This window comes from Pseudochaenichthys georgianus, chromosome 13 (genome assembly GCF_902827115.2).
Source record: "Pseudochaenichthys georgianus chromosome 13, fPseGeo1.2, whole genome shotgun sequence".
In the NCBI taxonomy this organism is placed as follows: Eukaryota; Metazoa; Chordata; class Actinopteri; order Perciformes; family Channichthyidae; genus Pseudochaenichthys; species Pseudochaenichthys georgianus.
Window position 1 is genome coordinate 30,254,218 of NC_047515.1, and position 21,773 is coordinate 30,275,990.

A 21,773-nucleotide genomic window follows, 5' to 3' on the forward strand; every position below is an offset into this window, starting at 1 on the left:
GATTTGGAATTCAAATCTAATGTGAGTTTCCCATTTCACTTCAGTCCACTGACCTGTTGAGTTGAGCACAGTGTGCCATCAGAACGGTCTTTCCTGTGCACGGGCCTCCTGTCACCACTAGGGGGCGCTGCTGTTCACTCTGCTCCACATAGGCTCTGATTTCCAGCAAATACAAATACCATCCTCTAATGCAATGTGACTGCAAATGTTGTCTATATCAGAATGTCACAGGGAAAATAGATCATACAATATCCCCAAAAATACATTTAAAGTAGTTATAAAAACGTAATGTACTAAATTGTAAAGTAATTATTTGACTTCGAAGAGATATTCCTCTGCTCTTAATCCTTTACGATGCCAAAGGTAAGATAAAACAGAACAAGTTAACAATATATTGAATAAACTGCAAACCGGTATTGAATAGAAAAACACATTTATTTAGTTTGTTAGGTTACAAAGTTAAGAAAATAATACATTTCCTGATTAAAAAAAGATTTTGTTTTACTTTGGTCACACAAACATAAGATATTAACTTACGTTTTAAACTTGTACAACATGAACGGAAGAAGTCCTTAATGCTAAGAATGTCATCATAATGTTTCAAAAGCATGGTGCTCAATCCAGAGTGGACCTACTGTAACAGTGACAGAAATGGCAGGAGCCTGATTTCTGGACACACAATTTGTGGAGAATGATTTTAAAATGTTGGCCCACTATACACTTTAAAGTGTTGTGTTACGTCAGGCAGTTTTAATTTATTTTTAAATCTTTCTTCCCTATTCAAATGTGTGTTTATGCTAAAACACCGGTCATACCTATAACAGAGTTCCCAAAAAACTGATTTCTTAATATGTCAACATGTTTAAGTGCAATCAAAACAAATACATGCATAACTGTTTCTACTGAATATAATAGAATATAGACTGCTGATGAAGCTTACATTTGGCAGATTATTCCGACAAAAATAACAACTGTTTAAATGATAATAATGCGGACTTCATTACTTCATTCTGTAATGTCTGCTTTCTTACAGAAGCCTCTGTTGTGATTAATAGCCTGGAGGAGCCTGGTGTGCATGGTCCTCTCGGCCGGGTACCTCTGGTAGACGGGCAGTAACAGCAGACGGTGGCAGGTGAGGGATTCTGGCTTATGGATCTCGGTGGAATCGGGCAACACTGCGACTTTCATCTGAACACTCTCCATACCCACAAAGGGAACACGGTAGGAGCCGGTGACGAACACTGATAACAAATAAAGAATCTTAAATTAATGAAATACAACTTCATAGAACACCAAGGAAGCTACAGTAATACTGATAGCAGGGACTCCACTTGAAACGTAATGATGTCAATCATTTCTGATACTTACGAAATAATTTTTTCTTCTCCTCCGCGGTCAGATTCTCAAACACCTCCCAGAAGGTCACGATGTTTGGATGCCTGTCATGGTAGTCTCCTTCATAAACTGTGTTCTGTTTGGAAATGACATGTGGAAAGTTACTTTACATCTCCCCTACAAGCACTTAAACACACAAAACTGTAGGAACAAGCAAAGTAACTGAGCATATCTTAAAGGTCTCATGTTATTTACCTTTTTAGGTTTATTTAAATATTTTTGGAGACTACTAGAATATGTTTATATGCTGTAATGTTCAAAAAACCCATTATTCTTCTCATACTGCCTGAAAAGAGCTGTATTCAGCCTCTTCCTGAATCTGATGAACTCCTCAGACCCTCCCTCCCAAAAGCTCAGTCTATTCTCATTGGTCAGTGTTTCCCACTAGCTGTCGAATGGTATCTCAAATCTGATTTGCTCTTTCTTAGACAGGATTTTAAATATGTGGATCAGCAGAACATTTGAATACTTTATTGCTGAAACTTTCTGAGTATCTTTAGTATATGTCTGTGTAAAAGACATGAAAAGGTGCATATTGCATAATATGTGACCTTCAACTGAAACAGTCACTTAAACACATACCTAAAAAACGGGTCATCTTGTTCTCCATATTTTTGTGATATATTCTTGTTTCAAATGATATATCCTCAGACATAAGATAAAACATTATTCTGAATATCTGAACTTCAGCAGACCTTCTTGAACACCTCCCAGTCGTAGTTCTCCTGGCCCACCATCACTGCCTGCAGCTCCTCAGGCTGGAAGAACTCCACCACGTCGATATCACACACTTTGAAGAAGCCTTTCTTGAACGCTTCAAACACTCCCTCCACTGATTTGTTGAAGGCATAGTTGACGTAGGCGTCTACAAACTCTTTCCTATTAAAACATTTAATAAAAGAATATACAAAAGATTAAACCGAGTGCTGACATTGAGTATCCCACACCTAAAACAATTCTAAATGTTTCTTCTGTAATACACTTTACACAGTAGAGCAACTCAACGCTATATCTTTAATGAAAGTAATGTATTTTTTTATGACATGTTTAACTGTTTTAACTGCTAGATGGCAGCAAAGATTTGCAGTCGACGTAAGAATGGATCATTGTGTGTTTGTTGACAGCATGTACTACTGAATAGCAAGAAATCTGGGAGGTGGTCAAAGACACAGACTGACAGAAACTAAATACATGTGTAAAGCTTGTGAGGCAGACTAAAGCTGTGCAGATCAGATTGTTAAATACAGCAGTTAGCCGTACCTGTTGGACGCTGTCACAAGTTTCCCAGTTTCTTTCGGATCAAGTTCAGCTGTTTCGCCGCCCCAGGGCACCTGGTCAAACAAACGATTACAGCCAGAGTTGAATATGCAGAAACACATGTGAGCAACAGAGCAGAAGAATGCCTTTCGGACTGCGATTGAGTAAACTTACAGTGAAAGTCATTTTGTTGACCTCATCAGGAGGACAGTCCAACAGGATCTGCCAAGACCTGTAAACAAGAAAGTCAATAATACAAAAAGATCAATCTGAAACAACTATAACCTGCAAACATTTCAGAGAAAGAATATGTGAGTCTTACTCTCCCATGACAGGGTCGAACTCCTTCATGTCGTCCAGTGAGGGTTTGACCTTGAGCAGCTTCTTGAAGAGAACCAGTGGGAAGCGCAAGTGGACAAGGTTGTGGTGGTAGAGAGCCAGGCCGCACAGAACGCCAAACAGGAAGTAAGTCTTCTCCTCTACTTTTGGCTGTTTGGTTTATGACGAAACACATGATTAAGATTTGGTAGGATTCAATAACGATGAAAAGGTAAAATGTACAGTACAGTATATCAGAAAAATCAGAGTTATACATTCACGTCTTTGTTCATAAGACTTGTATAGTAATCACCTCACTTGTATGTTAAATGCATTCAAATGAGGAATTTAATAAGTAAATGTATAGAGGACTGGGCAGTATATCGACAATATACCAATATATTTTCAAATGTACCAAGCAGCCCCTCCAAGAATGAGCAGCGGGACCGCCCCATCCACACAGCTATGGGATATGTTAAGCAAGAGAGGAAAACCAGAGGTCTTTCATTTTGCGCGAGCAACGCGAGAAATGACCATGACATGGGCCCTTTAATTTAATTAATGGTTTTGTGTTTAAATATCGTGTCTTACCCTGACAGGGAACCAGGCCAGAGTGTTGCTCTTGTTGAACATGAACATTTCAGACTTGGGAGACATCAGCTCTTCAAACACTTGCAGGAAGAAATCTCTTTTGTAGACATCCATCACCTTCGTCCTGTCTTCATCAAATTGCACCTTCAAAGGATCAAATAATGTTTTCATTATTAACAGTCCTTAAACTAAATCAGTATCAGCTCTCATAAATAAAACTTCCTGTCATCCATTGTGGGCTTAGAACTAAGACACTCCAAGATGCATAATTACTACACCAACAACTCCCCTTACACAATCCACTAATTCATGCTATTGATGGTCACATTTTAAACTGAAATGTTTACTGTATTGACATTTTGCTCAAAATGAAGTCAACTGATTTTACACAAAGTAAAAAGTACTGAAGCAATGAAAAATATGCTTTTAAGTAGCATTGTGGGGACCGTAGGATACAGATGTTGTTGATTTGTGACCCGTTACAGAGAGTAGATCTTCAGATATCTCAGCCTACATTGCTGTGATTTTGACAATTTTTACTTTCTTGTGAATCCCACAACATATGGAAGTGCAACACTAAATGGCTGAAGTATCTATAAAATAACTCTGAAACTAAGTATAAAAAGACAAGGGCTACAAAATGTTGCCTCAGGCAACTAAACATGGCAACATTTTGTAGGTATGTTGTAGTATGTTTACCAAAAGCTCCCTCTTGAAGGCACAGTGGTCGGCCGCCCCCAGCTGTCTGAAGGTGTCCTCCACCAGATGAGAGCGTCTCAGGGTGAGCTGGAAGACCGGCGCGGGGGCGGAGTCTGGGCCATCCAACCAGAGCTTTTCAGGACACGCCAAGGCCAGTTCATGAAGGAAACCCTGCACTTTCTGTAATTACAAACCTTAATATATCTTTATCTTAATAAAGACATCTACACATTGACAGATTGGTTCAAATGAATGCTCAAAACAAGAAACAACCTCAGCTGTATTATGAAAAATAACTAAATAAGAACTTCAATAAATTGATTAGAAATGATATAATGTTACGAATACTGTACCTTTGAGATAAACGCATAGTGATTAAAGACTGCCACCTTTTGAACCAGAGTGAACAAGAATGGGTAGCGGCAGAAAATGACGGGTGTGTCGACATCATCCTTAAAGGAAATAAATTGATAATAAATAAATATAAACAATTTCAGCAAGAAGCATTTCAACAGAAAATGCGCAGGATAAAATCACAAATAATTAGGAATAAATGCAATATCTCGAAAATGGTAAGATATGTTTTTACCTCCTCTTTGGAAAATCGAAGCCAAAGAGCAACGTCCTGATTTAGCAGCACACTGTCACTGATCTCCTCTACGTAGAAGGTGCTCGGTGGGACTTTGTAGGACTTTCCAGCTTTGTTTGCCTATAAGAAAAACACACGTTTGGCCTCAGAGTTCATTCTGATCACCCATAAAGATTGAACAAACGTTTTTCCGACCTCTTCTGGGAAACGAAAAAGTTTGCTAGAAAGGGCCGAAACATCTGCCTCGAAAGGTAGCAACATTTCAGATGAGTTACAGGGCAGACTGTAAAACAACCTTTCTGACACCAGCAAAAAAACTAAAAAACTCTTTGGGGCTGGTTCAGATAGCGGGGAAAATCCGTCTTTTTTTATCCTTTTATGAGGATAAATGTTTTCCTTTCATGTTTGGTCCTGAAATAAAAAAAGTAAAAAACGGCACTCACTTTGTACAGCATCTTGAGGACCTCCACCAGGTATTTGACTCCGGGGTTATGAGTTACCAGGAGGCCATTTCTGAGCAGGAAGGCCAGGGCCTTTTTGAACACCAAGATGTGCTTCATCAGTATGGAGGGTCTCAGGGTGGACCACCAGCGTCCTGAGAACAAAAGGCATTGTCCGTCTTGTATTAGACAGCTCAACACACTGCAAGTAAATAGCAGATCTTCACCAACTTGACCAAATTAGCAAAACATGCTTGGACATGCTTGTTGTTTCCATGTTTTTTTGGCAACAACAATGTGTACATCTCTTGATCTGACAAAGTTATTAATCTGACACAACAATACAATATATAATATAATTAGCTGGCTAATGCTATGTTGATTGTTACTTTCAGAAAACATGAAAACCAGTTAATCTGACATTAATGATAAAAAAACTATTTTCAGAATTTGTTTATCAGTTAACAATTAAGTAAATTAAATAGTATTTATGCATGTTAAAAATCGACTGGTTCTAAACCAATAAACTATTTGCACTCTATTGTTGTCTTTGAAAGTACCTTGGATCATTACAAAACCAAACAAAATACTTTAGAAAAATGTTGCTGTCATTTACTTAGTGTATCTTGAGTCTTCTCCTGCAGATCAACAATATTGATCGCCAGCGCCAACACCGGCTGCATGACATTACACTCCTCTTGGAGGAGGGAACACGTCAGCAGAATCAGGAAGATTTCTGGTGATTTTAGGAGATGGCTTGAATTGCAGAGCAAATCAATCAGGAGTGTAAGATGTACCTGCGAAAAAGAAATTGAGATTACATTGTAATGTTTAAACAGCATGAATACGTTTGTGAAAACAACTATTTAGTGGCTAGTTTGAACCATTTCCATGCATAGAAGGGATTTAGAGCCTTGTGGGTCACAACTGTATCTCAGTTCACGTCTCAAGCAAAAGAGAGTAATGCTTGGCAGTAATTCAAACGTCTTAACTGATTGTTTGATCCATGGCACTGCCAGCATCTGGTCGAAAGCTTCGCTAGCTGCATCAAGGTCCACAGTTAGAGCACCTGCTTCTGATGGAGGCCCACTGATATCAAAAGCAAAGCATTAAAACTAAGTAGCAGAACCAGAATGAGTTGATGGGATTCAGAAGATCTTATAATTCTTATTTTTTTAACTCATGAGTTAAACAATAGAAAAATAACTCACTCAGCCTTCGTGAAACTTGCAACAAGACTTGTGCTGGTCTGAAACATGGAAGATATTTCTCTGTTGAATAAGAAGAAAAGGAGGGAAACCATGAAAACACTGCATCTACTGCTGGATGTATGATATTTTATATGTGCAGCTACTGAACTCCAACCGTAATTAAAGTATGAAAATAATGACCTCTTTGCCTCTACGTTGCCATGTGTCATTGACAGCCATTGTTGAAGTTTGGTCTTATCAAGTCGCCCAGTTATCTGTCCTTTGTCCAAACGCTTAAACGACAGACATGAGATTTAACGGATTTAAGCTTTGATAAAAAAACTAACATTAAATCAAGGTAAAAAAAAAATATATATATATATGATCAAATCTGCAATAACAATGGGCCTTGTGCGTGAATGTTTTCTTATTTGTATCTTGTGTTTGTTCCTGAACACCGCAATAAGATGAAAATAAGAAAATCCAACATGGGATTCACGCAACGTGATCTGACAGCCACATCTGTTCCATCTTGAGTAGGTTGATGAATTGCATTTGATCTTACATTTGATGCGTTTGCCTAGCAATTTTCATTCAGCATAAGAGGAAAAGCCCCACTAAAACCATATAAGGGCATCAGACTTATCAGTTAAGATCAAATCTGTACCTATAGAAATTGTTCATGCAATATGCACAGTGAGTCTCTGAACATATTACCTGTGGAGGTGAAGTGTAGGTACAGCTTGTATTCCACCCAGCTGATATTTTCAAGTCTGCTTAAACCAGGAAACAATACATTTGCATATTGAATGTATCTTTTAGTTTGACACTACTTCTACCATAAAAATACATTGATTAGAACTGCTGCTAACTAGACTTATATTCTCTGCGAAGGATACTATTTCTCCAATATGCCTTCACAAAGCAAATAGTTGTATGTTGCTATATTAATGCTCTGAATTTTTTGTTAGGGAACTTACAAATCTACTAAACACCACCCTGGCCATACATACACACCCTTGGGGACGGCTACCACACTTTCAGTGGTCCATGGAAGAGATACCAGAGTGGGAGTCAGACTATTTTCTGTTCGTCCTGTCCCAATTTGACCTTTGGCCCCATCGCCAAAAGCCCACAGCTGGCCAGAGGAGGACAAAACCAGTGTATGACGTCTGGGGGACAAAAACAATTGTGATTGTAAATCAATAAATCCAATTATATGTATATAGCTTTACACATCAAATGTAAAGTTTGTCTCAGGGAGAGGGGGGAGTAACAGAGGAGGGATCCCTCTCCCAGGATGGATAGATGTGCAATACTGTAGGTGTCCTTTTTATTGTAAATGTAATGAGCTAGTCACTCTAAAACGCCACAATACATTAAGCCTTTCTTAAATGAAAACACTGTCTTCACCTGCCACAGGAAATGTGTGATGCAGGTCCATCCAAACCGTCCACCAGTCTGGGTTTCAGTTCATTATCAGAGGAGTTGTGACCCAGCTGACCGTAGCTTCCCTCTCCAAAAGTGAAAACCTTGCCGTCCTAGAAATCACAGCGTCACATCATATCAAAAATAAGCAACATCCTAATATGGTTATTATGTTTACAATGTAATTAATGATTGGTTGAAATCAGAATATTTAGTACCTTAGTTAACACAGCAGAGTGTGCTTCTCCACACCTTATGAAGGAGACACCCAGAGGTCTGAGGGCGGGTACCATGCAGATGTTGAACCTGCCTGATAAATATGATTAAAAATAGAATAATGATTATACATACAAGCTATGATGGTCTGTACAATTTTTTTTTTTTTTTTATTAAAGCCTCTAGTCTTTTTTTTTCTCTGGACAGAATTCCTACATGTGTTAACACAAGGCTTTTATTCTGAAATGTTACCAGGCTAAGGTTGTGGAAAGTGCAGTGACTCAAAAATGAAAAGAATACCGGCTTTTAATGGGCGAGAACTATTATTTACAAAGGAATACACATTTCTAACTCTATTATTTATATCCATTATGAAAGTCAAACACAATGTAGAAGGGCTGATACAGTAGGAGCAGAGCATTAATGCCTCAGTGTGGACACTACAAGCATGCGACAGGTGTTCAGCGAGGTGGCTGTAACACACTGCTTACATGGGCAGTGTGTCCTGGGTGTGAGTGTAAAATGTTATGTTTCCCTCTCCTTTTCTGTAGGTGGTCCAGATTGTGTAGAATTGGCCTAAAAATGACAAAAGCCCTCCACTTGCATGGACAATTTGCTGCTTGCTGAACATCACATGACACAATTGAAGTACATAATTGTTACCCTTCTCGTCCACCCTGTTGAGACCCAGCTGGCCAGATTTATTGGCCCCGCAGCAGTACACCAGGTCTGGGAGTGTGAGAAACAGGGAGTGGGTCGCTCCGGCCGTAACCTGGGTAACCGCTACTCCGGTCAGAGCGCGCACCAGGTCAGGTACAAACTGCAGCGACACCTCCTTCCCCAGGCCTAGCTGACCATGACTGTTCGAACCCCACGAGAAGACATCGCCTCCTGAAAAGTGTTATTTAGTTTACAACACACTAAAATTGTTCAGAAGCTAAAGTCAAATTAATATGTTTTCCTATTTGGATTAACCTTTTGATTTAATAATGAAAACATTTTTTTACATTCAACATTTCCTGTTTTCTGAAATGTGTTGCACCTTTATCTTCCTTAAGCTTCAACTAGAACATTTACTTAGCACTAAATTGGCAGTGGGGAATAGGGAAACTGGCACAGTGATAAATAGACATTAAGATCTATTCTAAATCAAATCATTACAACATTACAGATAACTAAATATAACAAACTGTGGAACAAACACTGTGACTGTTGCATATCATATCAGAAAGATGGCATCAGTATGTTCATTGTCATACCTTTAGTCAGAGCCAGAGAGTGGGAGTTTCCACAAGCAACTTGAATCACAGGTATTGGCAGTGGCATCTGCACATGACTGCATGTTGACGAAACAATAGCAAGTAAAAATTATCAAACAAATGCCTACTTTCAGACCTAAGTATACATATTCATATAATCCTGCTTAGTGTGAGATCTTACCTTGGTCTGTTGTGGAGTAGATTTGGTAAAAGGCCTCTCTGTCCGTCCTCTCCTGCCCCCCAGGAGAACACCTTTCCAGATGCACACACAGCCAGGCAATGGTCCTGACCACAAGCTATGGCCACCACATCGCCCAGCCCCTCCACACGACCTTATACAGGGGGACAGAAAAGAGGATAACATATCATATTTGCAATAATAATATTGCCCATCTAATACAAAACAAATCAAGAAAAACGGTTCCAAACGTGCTATCAACTATACATAAGAAAAAGTGACAATGCTCATTAAAAAAATGGTGGAAAGTAGGCTACTAACTAACTACATTGCCTTAAATGTAAAATGTTGAGTTCATTTACTTACTGGTTTCATTTAATGCAATGTTATTCTTTTACAATGTAGGTCATCTTGAATGCAGGACTATATTACACTGTATTTACTTACTTTAAATTATCTTAATTATTGTACTGCCACTATCCCTACAAACCCGAATACATCACTGTAATGAATGTTCCACTTTCCGACCTACTCTTGAACATCACACATAACTTTCGGTGTCTTCGCTGACAAGGGGTAAACGAAACTGAAACTGAAACGTAGCACAGCTGATTGAGCTGCACAAGTTCATTTATGGATTTCGATGCAGGCCCATAAGATAATGATTAAACACAAGATAAAGTAAACATCATATATCCTCAAAATATATTACATTTAGATAAAAAATATCATGATAAAAAACACTTCACGTTTTTACTAAAGTACTAACTGTCTAAGTTTTTATTATTTTATGGGCTACGACATGGCTATTTATGTCGAGATTCTGCAGCCTACCTGTTGTTCTCCCATCTTTACGGTTCTTTCGTCCAAGTTGTCCCTGAGAGTTGTTTCCACATGACAACACGCTGCCCTCCCCGTTGAGCAGTAAAGTGTGCTGGTCCCCGCAGCAGATGTCGGTGATAACCCCGGGGACCGACCAGGACACCGGGCTGAGGGCTGTCTGTGGACCGAGCTGTCCACTGGAGCTGTTTCCCCAACAGTTCAGCTGCACCATCATGTCTCCACCTGGACTCTGCCTGCAGCATCTGCGCCTGCAATTTATCCCCACTGATGCTGCCTTTAAGTGCTGTCGGAAATAGTATCACTATAGTAAATATGCATTTGTGCTTCTCTTTCTGTGGGTGTTGCATAATGGAGTAATAGGTCTGCTTAAAAGGTCTAGCACGATAACTAAGGCTGTAACTAGCTTCAGTGTGTCATTTATTTCCCAACAAAGCAAGCAAAACACAATCTAATAGAAACCACGATATACGTTCTCTAATTTACGAGCCTGCCAATAAGACAGGAAGGCAGCATGAGAGACACCAGCTCCCAGAAGAGATCTCTTATCTTTTAAAAAGTCATGTTGACCGAAATGCTGCAACATAATGTGGCAAAAATATAACTAGGTATATCTGCATAAGGTACAGGTGTTTTTTAAATTTATTTTTAGGGTGTTCCGACCGAATTGAATTGGTTCTTGTTCTTGTGTACTTTTTTATCTGACAAAAATGTGGACCTTTTAAATACACAAACAGAGATATAAACAAGGTATTCATTACAAATTATTTTATTAAAACATAGACATTTGTTACAATTAGAGTAGATATGAATTAAACTGACCCCTGTTTGGTTTAGTTTTCACATAAATGAAACTTAAATGCTGGGTGAAGTCATCATTATTGGCTCAGACAAGCTGAAACTGAAACAATGCTGCCAAGGTTCCCAAGAAGTGTGGCACCTTTACTTGTTTTAAGTAGCCTATACACATATACACACAATCAGTTTGTTTGCCATCAATAAGTAATATAAATAAATGTATATAAAAACACAGTCCAACAACATCAACGGTGTGATGCACTTAGAGAGTGAAGAAATCCATAAAAGGCCAGATGTTCTATTCAATCTTTACAAAAAAAATGTAATGGCTTCTTCTTTGGCCCATGTTTCATCCAAGTTGGGTTTGTGCAGCAGTCCTGCTGAAAAACAAACAAACGGAACCAAAACATAACATCTTTACAAAGCTAAATCTTAAGGCCATGTAATATTGGGGGTTGGTAGTGGAAACCTGCTTAATGCTGTGTTAAAGGGGCATTGTTTAAAACAACCATTCAAATTCTCCTTGCACCCAACAAACTCCTCCCCAGTAACCTCAACATCTACAATTGAATAAACGCCTACAGACCCGTCCTCAAATCCCACAAACACAAACTGCCGCTCACACACAACCAGAGTCAACGGATTCTTATCCAGACACACACTTCCTATTCTTTCCCCGTCTGCGAGTCGTACAACCGTGAGGACTGGCCTGGCGTGCACGTAGCAGCCGCCGCAGTTTTTCTCCACAGTGGTGCTGGGTTGAGATATGTAAGCAGCATAGCATCCAGTTGTATCCAAACAAGCTTTAACGACAGGACCCTCAGCCTTGAATGAGCACAGTCTGATCTGAGATAAGTCTAAGAGGTTGATGGCTTCATCGTCAGTAGACAGCACGGCGTAGCTCCCATCACGGGACATTTGGAAGTCTTGTGGCTGACAGTGAAAGCTATAAGGCAGCTGGAAGTGCCTGCACAGGGTGTCCTCTGTTACCTTCCAGGTGTACACCGCCCCTGAAGCCGCCATCACCACCACAAAGTCTGGATGGTCTGAAAGTGTGTGGAAAGCAACAACATGCTCAGAGCTCTCTATGCAGGAGAAGCGCTTGCTGATGGAGCCCGACCACAGACTGGCAGCTAACAGGTCTCTCCGTCGAAGGCCAATAAGGAAGGTGCTCCCAGGAGACACCTGGGCGCCAGATAGGTACGAGTTTATGCTGCACACAATGCTCCCGTGTGCCAGCTTCCAAACCCGAGACAACCCCCGTTTAGAAATACTGACCCCAAAGTTACTGTTGGGGGTGATCAGGATGTCTGTGGCTCTGCTGCCACTCATACGCAGGATGTTCTGCCCTGTTTCTGTAAGCCAAACGTATATTTCCCCTGCTGAGAGCGTGACAAGATGGAAGTTATTTGGGGAAAGGCGCAGTTTTTCTACAGGACCATCATGAAGGAAGTTATCGTGTGGAAGTCCTGTTTCTAATCTCCATCTCCACACGGTCTCCGACCCATCAGCGGTGTAGAACCACTCTCCTGTCTGTTCAACCACCACTTCTTTTACTCCACACCCCATTTTCGGAGCTGTACCTGCAACATCTATCATCCCGGAGTCCCACACTGTCAAGACACCATCAAGAGTGACACAAACAACATCTGAGGCCGTTTTGATGAGTTTACAAGGCTGGTTGTTTACTTTTAAGGAGAGAACACACTCCCCTGTGCTGACCCTCCACACCAACACCAGGGGACAGGCGTCGAACAAAGCCAGGAAAAGGTGGCCATCCTGGGATAGCACAGCTTGAGTGAATGCCTTCCCCTGTGGAGCAAGGAACTGGTCCCACAGCTCCCAGTCACTGGTATCCCACAGTGCAACTTGGTGGGATTGACACACCAGTAATGTGTGGATTTCATGTGAGTAATCCATATTAAGGATGTCATTAGATTTACCCCCAGTAAAGCTTTCTGTGACAAGTCTTGGTGGGTTTCTGTTGGCTGCTACATCCCATAGGGATACACCCCCTGTCCTGTCAACACAAGCCATTTCCCACATTTCTTCACACAGGATTATCAATGCAACTGCATTGTGCTTTGAGTTTGAACAACTGCCTAGGAGGCTGCCAGTGTTGGTGTCAAAAATGGACACTGTGCCTTCGTCCTGCCCACAGTACATGTAAAAGCCATTAGAGGAGCAAACCGAGCAGGTCACACAGCTCTGACACTGGACATGAGTCAAAATCTCACTGGAGACGTCAAACACACTCACGAAACACTCGTCTTTCCACCAGAGAAGTATTTTTTTCTGACCAGCAACAAATCCTTCAACCTCGTTCACTGTTGTTTTCAAAGGGTCTTCAACCTGCAGAAACATTTCTGGGCCAGACACATCCCACAGGAAAAGCTTGTTGCATTGTGTTGAAAGCAGCAGGAAATGACCACTGCTCTTCACGCCTGCAAACTTCATCTCCTTCTGCTCGCAGCTCAGTGATAGTTTGACTATCTCACACCCAGAGCCTTTCCAAACCCACGCCTCGCCATCATCCATGATCTCTGTGACTATCCCACTCTCTGTCCCAGCTGCTTCTCTGACAGAGACACCCTCAGTTGTGGCATCACACTTCAAACACTGAATGGAGGGAACAGATGAAGGAGAAGGGAAAAGCGCTACTCCTAATCCTGTTCCTCTGTCCCTCCTCTCCTGTCTCATCTTACCGACATAACCTTTGAGGGCAGGAAACACCTCCAGGTAAGGGAGGAGGCTCGTCTCCATCACTGAGGGCAGCTGAAGGGGGGAGCTCTGCAACAAGCAAGCACCAGACTTCAATATGCTTGCTAGAAGTGCTCTTTCCCTTAATAAACTGAAGTGGTGTGACCCCTCCTCATCCTCTAACATGGCTACCAAATCTCCCAGGAGTCCTGCTTGAACCATAGCCTGGTGAAACCTCAAAGACATGAACAGCCCGTGCTCCAACTCCCCCCATTTGCTGCTTTTTTGCAAGTGGTAGGGCAATTCTAAGACCTTCCTCAAGTTCACCCGGCCTTTGTTTTTGTTAGAAAGGGGAAAGACAAACGGCTGGCTGCATGGCTGCCTGTCAATGTGTATTCCCATTTTCCCTGAGATCCTGTTTGGTGCAGATGTCTGCTTAACAAGAAGTGGTTTTGCACCCCCACAAGACAATCTGCCACTAAAATAGTCCGCCAATGCCAAATGGATCTCCTTCCTCACCTCTTGAGAGCCTAAATATCTCTTAGCCACCACCAGCTTGAAATGCCTGCTTACCCAGGACAAAACATGTGACCCTGCAACTGTCCTCCGAATGAGGAAGCTCTTCAAATCCAGTAGAAGTCTCTCCACAACAATTTGTGGCACCCTCATATCGCAGGAAAGGCTTCCACCCTGTGGAGTGTACGCAGTCAGCACTTTGTGATCACAGAACAGCAGATCTGCGAGCTCGGCCTCAGTGAGCCCCGTCCTGGAGAGGGAGAGGAGAGAGAGGACCCGAGCTACGATAAAGGGGCCATGCTTCTGCTCCAGGTGATCCAGAAATGCAGAAATGGATGAATGGACGCCATCAGGGAGAGAAGACTCAGTCACATCTGAATCTGATGAGGAGGGAATTAAAAGGGACAGAAAGAGAGAAATATAATCAGACGGTTTTTATTATTCAAAAATCTATTTTTTTTTTTATTTGTGATGGCTGTAAAACTTGTGTTGCACTTAACAGCATAACAGTTGTTTTTATCATTATTTTGAAAGGCAACAAAAACACAATATCCTAAAGCATTCAAGCATTTTATTTTCTATTCTCTTTTTTTGTATCCCTTTTGTCCCTTACTTTGTTTTGTGTGTCACTGTGATTAATGTTCTTAACATTTTTGAATATAAATGAAAATAAATGCATTTGAATTCCTCTAATCCTTATAATGCATTTCCAACGTTTTATATCATAATGTAAATAATGCAAATGTCACCCCATCTTTTCTCATATAACACATGAAATGTGCTGAATAAAATACAGTACAATCCAGAAGAATGAAACTACATGTGTAACCTATTTCTAAAGATATAAAACCAGACAGAGTTTGAAGCTTAATACCACATACAGGGTAGGGAGAAAGGAAAATATTCAGAGATGGATTAATGCATTGCTTGTTTTGGTATTGTCTTGGGCTTTGATGACTAAGTAAAAATATAGAATTATTATCCTTAAAGAGTGTTTGTTTAATGTATTAGTCGTACCAGAGTGCCAGAGCGAGGTGTGTAGGTGCAGGAGTCGAGCGTAGAGAGTCAGACGACAGGAAGTCAGCGCCTGGTTCACCAGCGCCTGTTGTCCTGAAGTCACCCTCCTCCCTGAACTGCTCAGAAGTGTTGCCAGCATCTTCACACACTGTTTCCTGTCCACCAGTCCCATCGGAACACACACATATCCCAACTCCTTCTCACTACCCTTTGACACACTCTGAGGCGGACTTCTTTGTGGTTTAAAGGCTTGCAGGACTTGTGTTTGGTTGGAGGAGACGGTGAGGATGAGTTTGACGCTGTGAGGAAGAGGGGAGGGGAGGCTGTCCAGGAATTCAGGTCCAAAGTTGCCTTTCATGAGATCCAGCCCAACAAGGATCAGAACTAGAGGTTGTTTGGTAGAGGGCATGGAGGAGAGAAGGGATGTGAGACGCTCTTTAAGCTCAGATACACACATGTTGGGTGATGAGCTACAGTTAGTGTTGTATTCCCAGGGCTGAGTGATACAGCTAGGATCCTCAAAGTGGTTGGGATTCTGCTCAGAGGAAGATTTGCTGTGATATCTAACGACAATTTGATAACACAGGCTCGATAACAAGTGCTTGGGGGACTGGTTTATTGATAGGTGGCAAAAATAAGTTACCACCACAGGATCACAGTCTGGTAGCCACGACTTAATCTGTGGAGGGAGACAAAACACTTATATACCTTTTATCCAAACCATATAGTACAGATTTTGTTTTTGCTAGGTTGTATTTATTTTATTTGAAATGTAAGATTTAGCCACATAGGTTATTTATTCTGATAAAGCTTCAAGCTACAAGAAACATTTCTCTTTAACTCTAAATTGTATTTAATAAAGCAATTATTCAACATGATGAATTAATATATATTTTTGGTCAATTTGATATGATGTCAATAACGGAAAATCACAATTCAAAGTTGTACCCAATGTAATGTATTCAAATGTCTCTCTTTGTCCATGAAACAGTCCAAAACCGAACTACAGTATTCAGTATACAGTAAAACATCTATATTTCTGATACTTCATATAAAAGACTAACACTTCATAATGATAGGCATTGTTGTCTTACGGAAAATGACTTTTTTGATTATAAAAATTGTTGCAAATCATTTCTGTCACTAACTTATTGATTAATTGACTATTCATTTTCATTTTTTATTTTTTTAACAAATAAGTACATTTCATTATTGGAAAAGGATGAAAAACTCTACTCTAAATGACATCCTCCTTAATTATAAATACGTGTTCTCTATTGTCTGTTCATAATTAATTGATTTGTTTTTGGATATGAATTGGGTTTGGCAGGAATTCAAATCTAATGTGAGTTTCCCATTTCATTTCAGTCCACTGACCTGTTGAGCACAGTGAGCCATCAGAACTGTCTTTCCTGTGCACGGGCCTCCTGTCACCACTAGGGGGCGCTGCCGTTCACTCTGCTCCACATAGGCTCTGACCTGCAGCAAATACAAATACTCTCCTGTAATGCATGGCACCTTAACATGTTGTCTACATCACAATTTCACAGGAAAAATAGACCAAACAATATCCCCAAAATACATTTAAACTGGTTATAACACGTCATTTACTCATTTGTAAAGTAATTATTTTACTGAGAAGAGATCTCCTCAGCTCTTAATCCTTTACAATGCCAAAGGTAAGATAAAACAGAAGTGTCTATATCTACACAATAAGTATACACAAAGACAATATGTTAATGCTGCTTTTTGTGTTTAGAAAACAGATAAAGACCTCCTCCTGACCTCTTCCTCCTCAGGCCGAATGACATCATATAACCTCGACAGCGAGTCACACAGCTCCTGCTGCTCGGCCTGCTCTCTGGCCAAAGCATCGCTGAGCTGAGAGCCATCGCTGCTGTGTGAGATGTTCCAGCTGTCAATCAAACCCACAAGGTCGCAGTACACCTGTTGGCACAGAGACTCGGCATAGCCCCGCCTCCTGGCTGTCGTGTAACCATGTCGACGGTCACACTCTGTGGCCGTGGTGTAGACCAGAAGCTGGGAGGAACCGATGAGACCAGGCAGGAAGTGGTCACACAGCTCTGAGAACAGTTGTCCATCAGTGGGTGTTGTCCCTAGGTCAAAGGTAGCAGCCTAACAAAAAAGCACAAGAACAAAGTTATTATTATTAATTTCTGTATTTATTTTCTAGCTTTAATACAGACTCTAATGTATGTACCTTGATAGATATAGACATAGATATTCTAAGCACATCTTGATGCTTTCAATAACACAAATCATGTTTATCTTTCTCTAAGTACTACTTGAAAGAGTCAGAAAGCAAGTTTTTTGCAAGTTCCCCACGTCAACATGGGCATGACTCACATCTCTAACCCTTTTACTTGAATCAAAATGCTTGATGTCTTTGATGTCCATCCATGGTAGTGGCGATCTATAAGCTTAAAGGTGGGGTAGGTAAGTTTCAGAAACCGGCTCGAGATACACTTTTTGTTATATGGAATGCTCTTAACATCCCGATAGCAATGAATATCTTAAGTGCTTTGACAAAAAATCCATAAAAAAATGTCATCTGTGGAAGCCGTAATACTGTAAAAAGGATTGCCGCCCTGTCTGTCAGCCTTCCATCTCGTGCACGCACAAATGTATCTCGTGCCCTCATTGGGTGTGCCGTCATTGGGCGTGCATTGCAGCAGTACTTCAATGACTCGCCAGCATGTATAATAAGAACAACAGCAACAGGCGGCCACTTTCACCAGTCTGCTGACGTCATGTGCGCGTTTATGTGTGTTGGAGGAGGTGCTCTGTAAGGAAGTCTGAAGGAAGGGGCGGATTCTTTTCGGCTGTGTACTTTCAAATTTTAGTGCACTCGAGCCGGTTTCTGAAACGTACCTACCCCACCTTTAAGTTAACTTTTCCTTTAAACTGTTATTTAGTTCAGCAAGGCTATGAACATCTCTGGGAGGCCCCACCTGCTCCTTCTGGAAAACAATGGTGATAACATTTGGTTTCTGAAAGGCAAATCTGCCACATGATCAGCAGTTAGAGAAGATGTCTCCTTCCAAAACTTGTAAAATAAGGAAAAAAGTATATGAAATGTACTTTTGCCCCACAGTATAGCAATGTGTGTGGATGAAAGTGCTGTGTTTCTTGCAGAAATGCAGAGACAATAATGACTCTCACCTCTGACTGCGGCTGAGGAGGTGACTTCATACAGCTCTTCTTTGTCTCTCCTTTTGCATTGATGACCTTGTGGATGTAAACCAGGCAGCGTCTGATGATCTCATTATCAGGACGGGTGTCCAGAGCAAACCTCAGATCTGCATCCAGGGCTGTGGAGACGCAGCAAATCACATATTAAATGATATCTCAACATCCAGAAAAACTCCTACACTGACGTACATTATATCTCACCTGATCTGCAGTAGCTATTGGCTGTCTTTGGGCTCATAACACCGTTGTGAACACACAGACTGACAATGGTCTGAAACACCTTCCTTAACTCTTCCTCTTTAGGAGTTTCCTCTTCCTCCTTTGCCTCCACCTCCTGAACAACACACAGATAGGAACAGCCACACAGTCTAACAGTTGTAGTAACAAATGTTTCGAAAATATAGAAATGTTATTAATCAAGGTAAATTATATCTAAAATATGATCACATGCAATACGGTTAGGATGATGTATAGACTGTGTAATGTGCGCATGTGCTTCAAATGATTGTTCTTTATTCATTGCTCCATTGTAATCCTGCTAGTAATCCCCCTTTTTTTGAATGAACCAGTAATCTGAATGTAATCCCGTTGAAGACACAACATGAATCATGTATTTCTGAGGTTGAGTGTGACCACCTGGGGGCAGCAGGTGGGTCTGTGTGGAGGTCTCAGGCAGTAGGAGGGGGGGAGGGTGTTCTCGTCCCTCCGGTACGCCTGCTCCAGCTCCTGGGTGCGGACCCCCGCCCGCTGACCCTCCTGCAGCAGCAGCTGGAAGTCTGACACCTCCACCTGGGTAGGCAGACTGGCTGAGCCATACTGATGCCCTACCAGAGCCTGCAGCGCCACCACATGGACACAGAACGAACAGCATTATGGGATTCCTCGTTCAGCACAGATTCATTCACACTCAAATGGGTGTTTATGGATTTATAAAAGCTCAACAGGGACTGATTTAATGACAGTGTATAATAGTGCCTCATGGCTGTGGTATTACTCAAACTATGATTCAATTATCTTTTATGTTTTAAAACACCAGGATGCTCGAAGGGGACCCAAGATGAGGGGATTTATTTACCAGTAAAAAAGGTCCTGAAGAGCTCTTTCTGCATTCTTCAATCAGCTGCTGTCTGCTGTTTTCCTCTGGCCAACTACTGGAGTCACTGGACTCAAATGGGTCTAACACCTACACACACACACACACACACACACACACACACACACACACACACACACACACACACACACACACACACACACACACACACACACACACACACACACACACACACACACACACACACACACACACACACACACACACACACACACACACACACACACACACACACACGCATAATTAAAACTCTCGAGAGGAGAGATGACTGATAATCCGCTTGTGAAGAGCACACAGAGAGGAGCACAATCGGACAGGTGGTGGCTCAGAAACACATGATACTCGTCCCTCTCTCTAATTACACATGCTGCTGAAAAGAGACGGCACTATGTGCTGGTTGAAGAGCCTGAGGCGATTTCATCGACACCGACACATTACGCACAGAGTCGCGTTACAGCTGCTCATCTCTTTTCCTTGGAAGCTACCACATAATGTTGCTTTTGTATTCCAATGTTGACATGAAACGATGTCCTTCAGTGTGTCTTATAAGGAGGAGTCTGCATAGTGCAATAACAATAAGCCAACTGAGAGAAAATATCATTTTGGGTGCACACTTTTAGAAAACTCATATTTTATAGTGTGTATAATGAGTGTTGATCAGACCAAACAAGTTTTACTCAGGACCTTCACCTCTGAATCCACATCAGCTTCATTATGTTCAACATTTTGAGAACAAAACAATTACACAAATGAATGTAAACAATATTCTATCAAGGAATTGTTAATGAAAATTCGAATATCATCAGGTAAGAAAAATCAAACTACCTGGGACACATCACTGAAAACAGTTGATAAATGCAACTTTTCTTTACAAATGTAAAAACAAGTTAGTTACATTGTTTCCATTTCGACCACAGCTGAATGTTCCTCCTTCCGTAAAAGCCATTACGACAACACTAATACCTTTGCATCTGAAATACACAACACGCATCACACATACACATTTAGAAAGATAAGTGTGTGTACTGACCCTGACATCCAGTCCCAGTGTGTGTCTGCAGTGCTCTCTAAGTTTTGGAAACACACTCTCTCTCAGAGCTCTGCGCTCCACCACGCTATCTGTACAGAGCATAAACACAAACAACATCTGTTCACAACAACCTTCAGAAACATAACAACACATTCATGCATTGGTTTATTTTCATACCTTCAGGGTTGGAGCACAGATAGAGTTTCACACAGGTGGAATTTGAAGGTGACCAGTCCATTTGTTTTTGAGAAAGAGTTGGGAAGTTGCTAAAATAAAGCAAAAACTTCTGGCATGAACATGTTCAATGGCCCACATAAAAGTGAACATTTGCTGCTTTGCTGCTCTGCGCTGTTGTTTCCCTTCTACTTCCCGCCCCACTCCAGAAACTCTGGCCTCGGGTGTTTATAAAGTGTGTTATCATGATCACACCCACCTCCAGAGACTGAACGCACGCACACACACACACACGTGACACGACAGGTGCATAAACACACACGCTACACATTAGTTACAGGAAGGCAAACCATTACAAACAACCACAACAGAAATAAAAGAAGTGATCACAAAAAACAACTTTCAATATTTTTTTATTAATTAACATTTGTACACAATAAATACAAACTTTATTTTTTTGTACAGCCAATAATAATATGCAGAAAGACTTTTGCACCTGCATATTATTGTCACCATGGCAACAGTCTGAAGAGAGAAGGCCAGTTGCTCCACCACGTCGTTTAAAACAGCAGCTGTGCAGCTGCGCCAAATCGAAGGATGAAACATAAAATAATTATATAATACATAAAAAACAAAAACAGGCTCATAACAAATAACTCAACACTGTAGTGGACCAACGGGACTGTCAAAAAGGGAACATCATCCTGATCAAAGGGGTAACTGGCAACGGAAGTCATACATTTTGTATTTGATAGAAAGACTGATTGAGCTTTTATTGTGTGAAGTTCTGCGAGAGGTTGCCGTAAACCAA

At 41.1% G+C, this 21,773-nt stretch overlaps 2 protein-coding genes across 2 annotated transcripts; both read right to left on the reverse strand.

Moving 5' to 3' along the window:
- Positions 1–416: 416 nt before the first annotated feature.
- LOC117457582 (probable E3 ubiquitin-protein ligase HERC4) lies at positions 417–10,658 on the reverse strand. Its single transcript, XM_034097734.2, has 23 exons — positions 10,395–10,658; positions 9,564–9,714; positions 9,383–9,459; positions 8,787–9,014; positions 8,126–8,217; positions 7,893–8,020; positions 7,497–7,651; positions 7,197–7,252; positions 6,681–6,772; positions 6,501–6,560; positions 6,282–6,378; positions 5,906–6,086; positions 5,293–5,444; positions 4,850–4,969; positions 4,614–4,712; positions 4,261–4,440; positions 3,562–3,705; positions 2,975–3,141; positions 2,827–2,884; positions 2,656–2,726; positions 2,091–2,274; positions 1,369–1,471; positions 417–1,241 (listed from the first exon to the last, which is right to left on the reverse strand). The coding sequence occupies exons 1-23, from the start codon at positions 10,615–10,617 to the stop codon at positions 1,006–1,008; spliced, it is 3,054 nt and encodes a 1,017-aa protein (XP_033953625.1). The 5' UTR covers positions 10,618–10,658; the 3' UTR covers positions 417–1,005.
- Positions 10,659–11,195: 537 nt separating this feature from the next.
- On the reverse strand, positions 11,196–21,141 carry LOC117456946 (NACHT and WD repeat domain-containing protein 2). Its single transcript, XM_034096816.2, has 10 exons — positions 20,966–21,141; positions 20,789–20,877; positions 19,720–19,827; positions 19,281–19,478; positions 18,846–18,978; positions 18,615–18,763; positions 17,217–17,567; positions 16,809–16,910; positions 15,432–16,110; positions 11,196–14,794 (listed from the first exon to the last, which is right to left on the reverse strand). The coding sequence occupies exons 1-10, from the start codon at positions 21,024–21,026 to the stop codon at positions 11,631–11,633; spliced, it is 5,034 nt and encodes a 1,677-aa protein (XP_033952707.1). The 5' UTR covers positions 21,027–21,141; the 3' UTR covers positions 11,196–11,630.
- Positions 21,142–21,773: the final 632 nt, after the last annotated feature.

Bases quoted from the DNA above. Each gene is read 5' to 3' on its own strand.
- LOC117457582 (XM_034097734.2), bottom strand. From the start codon at position 10,617: ATGATGGTGCAGCTGAACTGTTGGGGAAACAGCTCCAGTGGACAGCTC. The intron at 6,379-6,500 runs GTGAGTTATTTT...TTTTGATATCAG, and splicing joins GCAAGTTTCACGAAGGCTGA to TGGGCCTCCATCAGAAGCAG. The intron at 1,472-2,090 runs GTCTGCTGAAGT...ATTTCCAAACAG, and splicing joins ACTGGGAGGTGTTCAAGAAG to AACACAGTTTATGAAGGAGA.
- LOC117456946 (XM_034096816.2), bottom strand. From the start codon at position 21,026: ATGGACTGGTCACCTTCAAATTCCACCTGTGTGAAACTCTATCTGTGC. The intron at 19,479-19,719 runs GTAAATAAATCC...GTGGCGCTGCAG, and splicing joins CTTCAGGACCTTTTTTACTG to GCTCTGGTAGGGCATCAGTA. The intron at 16,111-16,808 runs GTCAGTGGACTG...CTCCCTCCACAG, and splicing joins TGGCTCACTGTGCTCAACAG to ATTAAGTCGTGGCTACCAGA.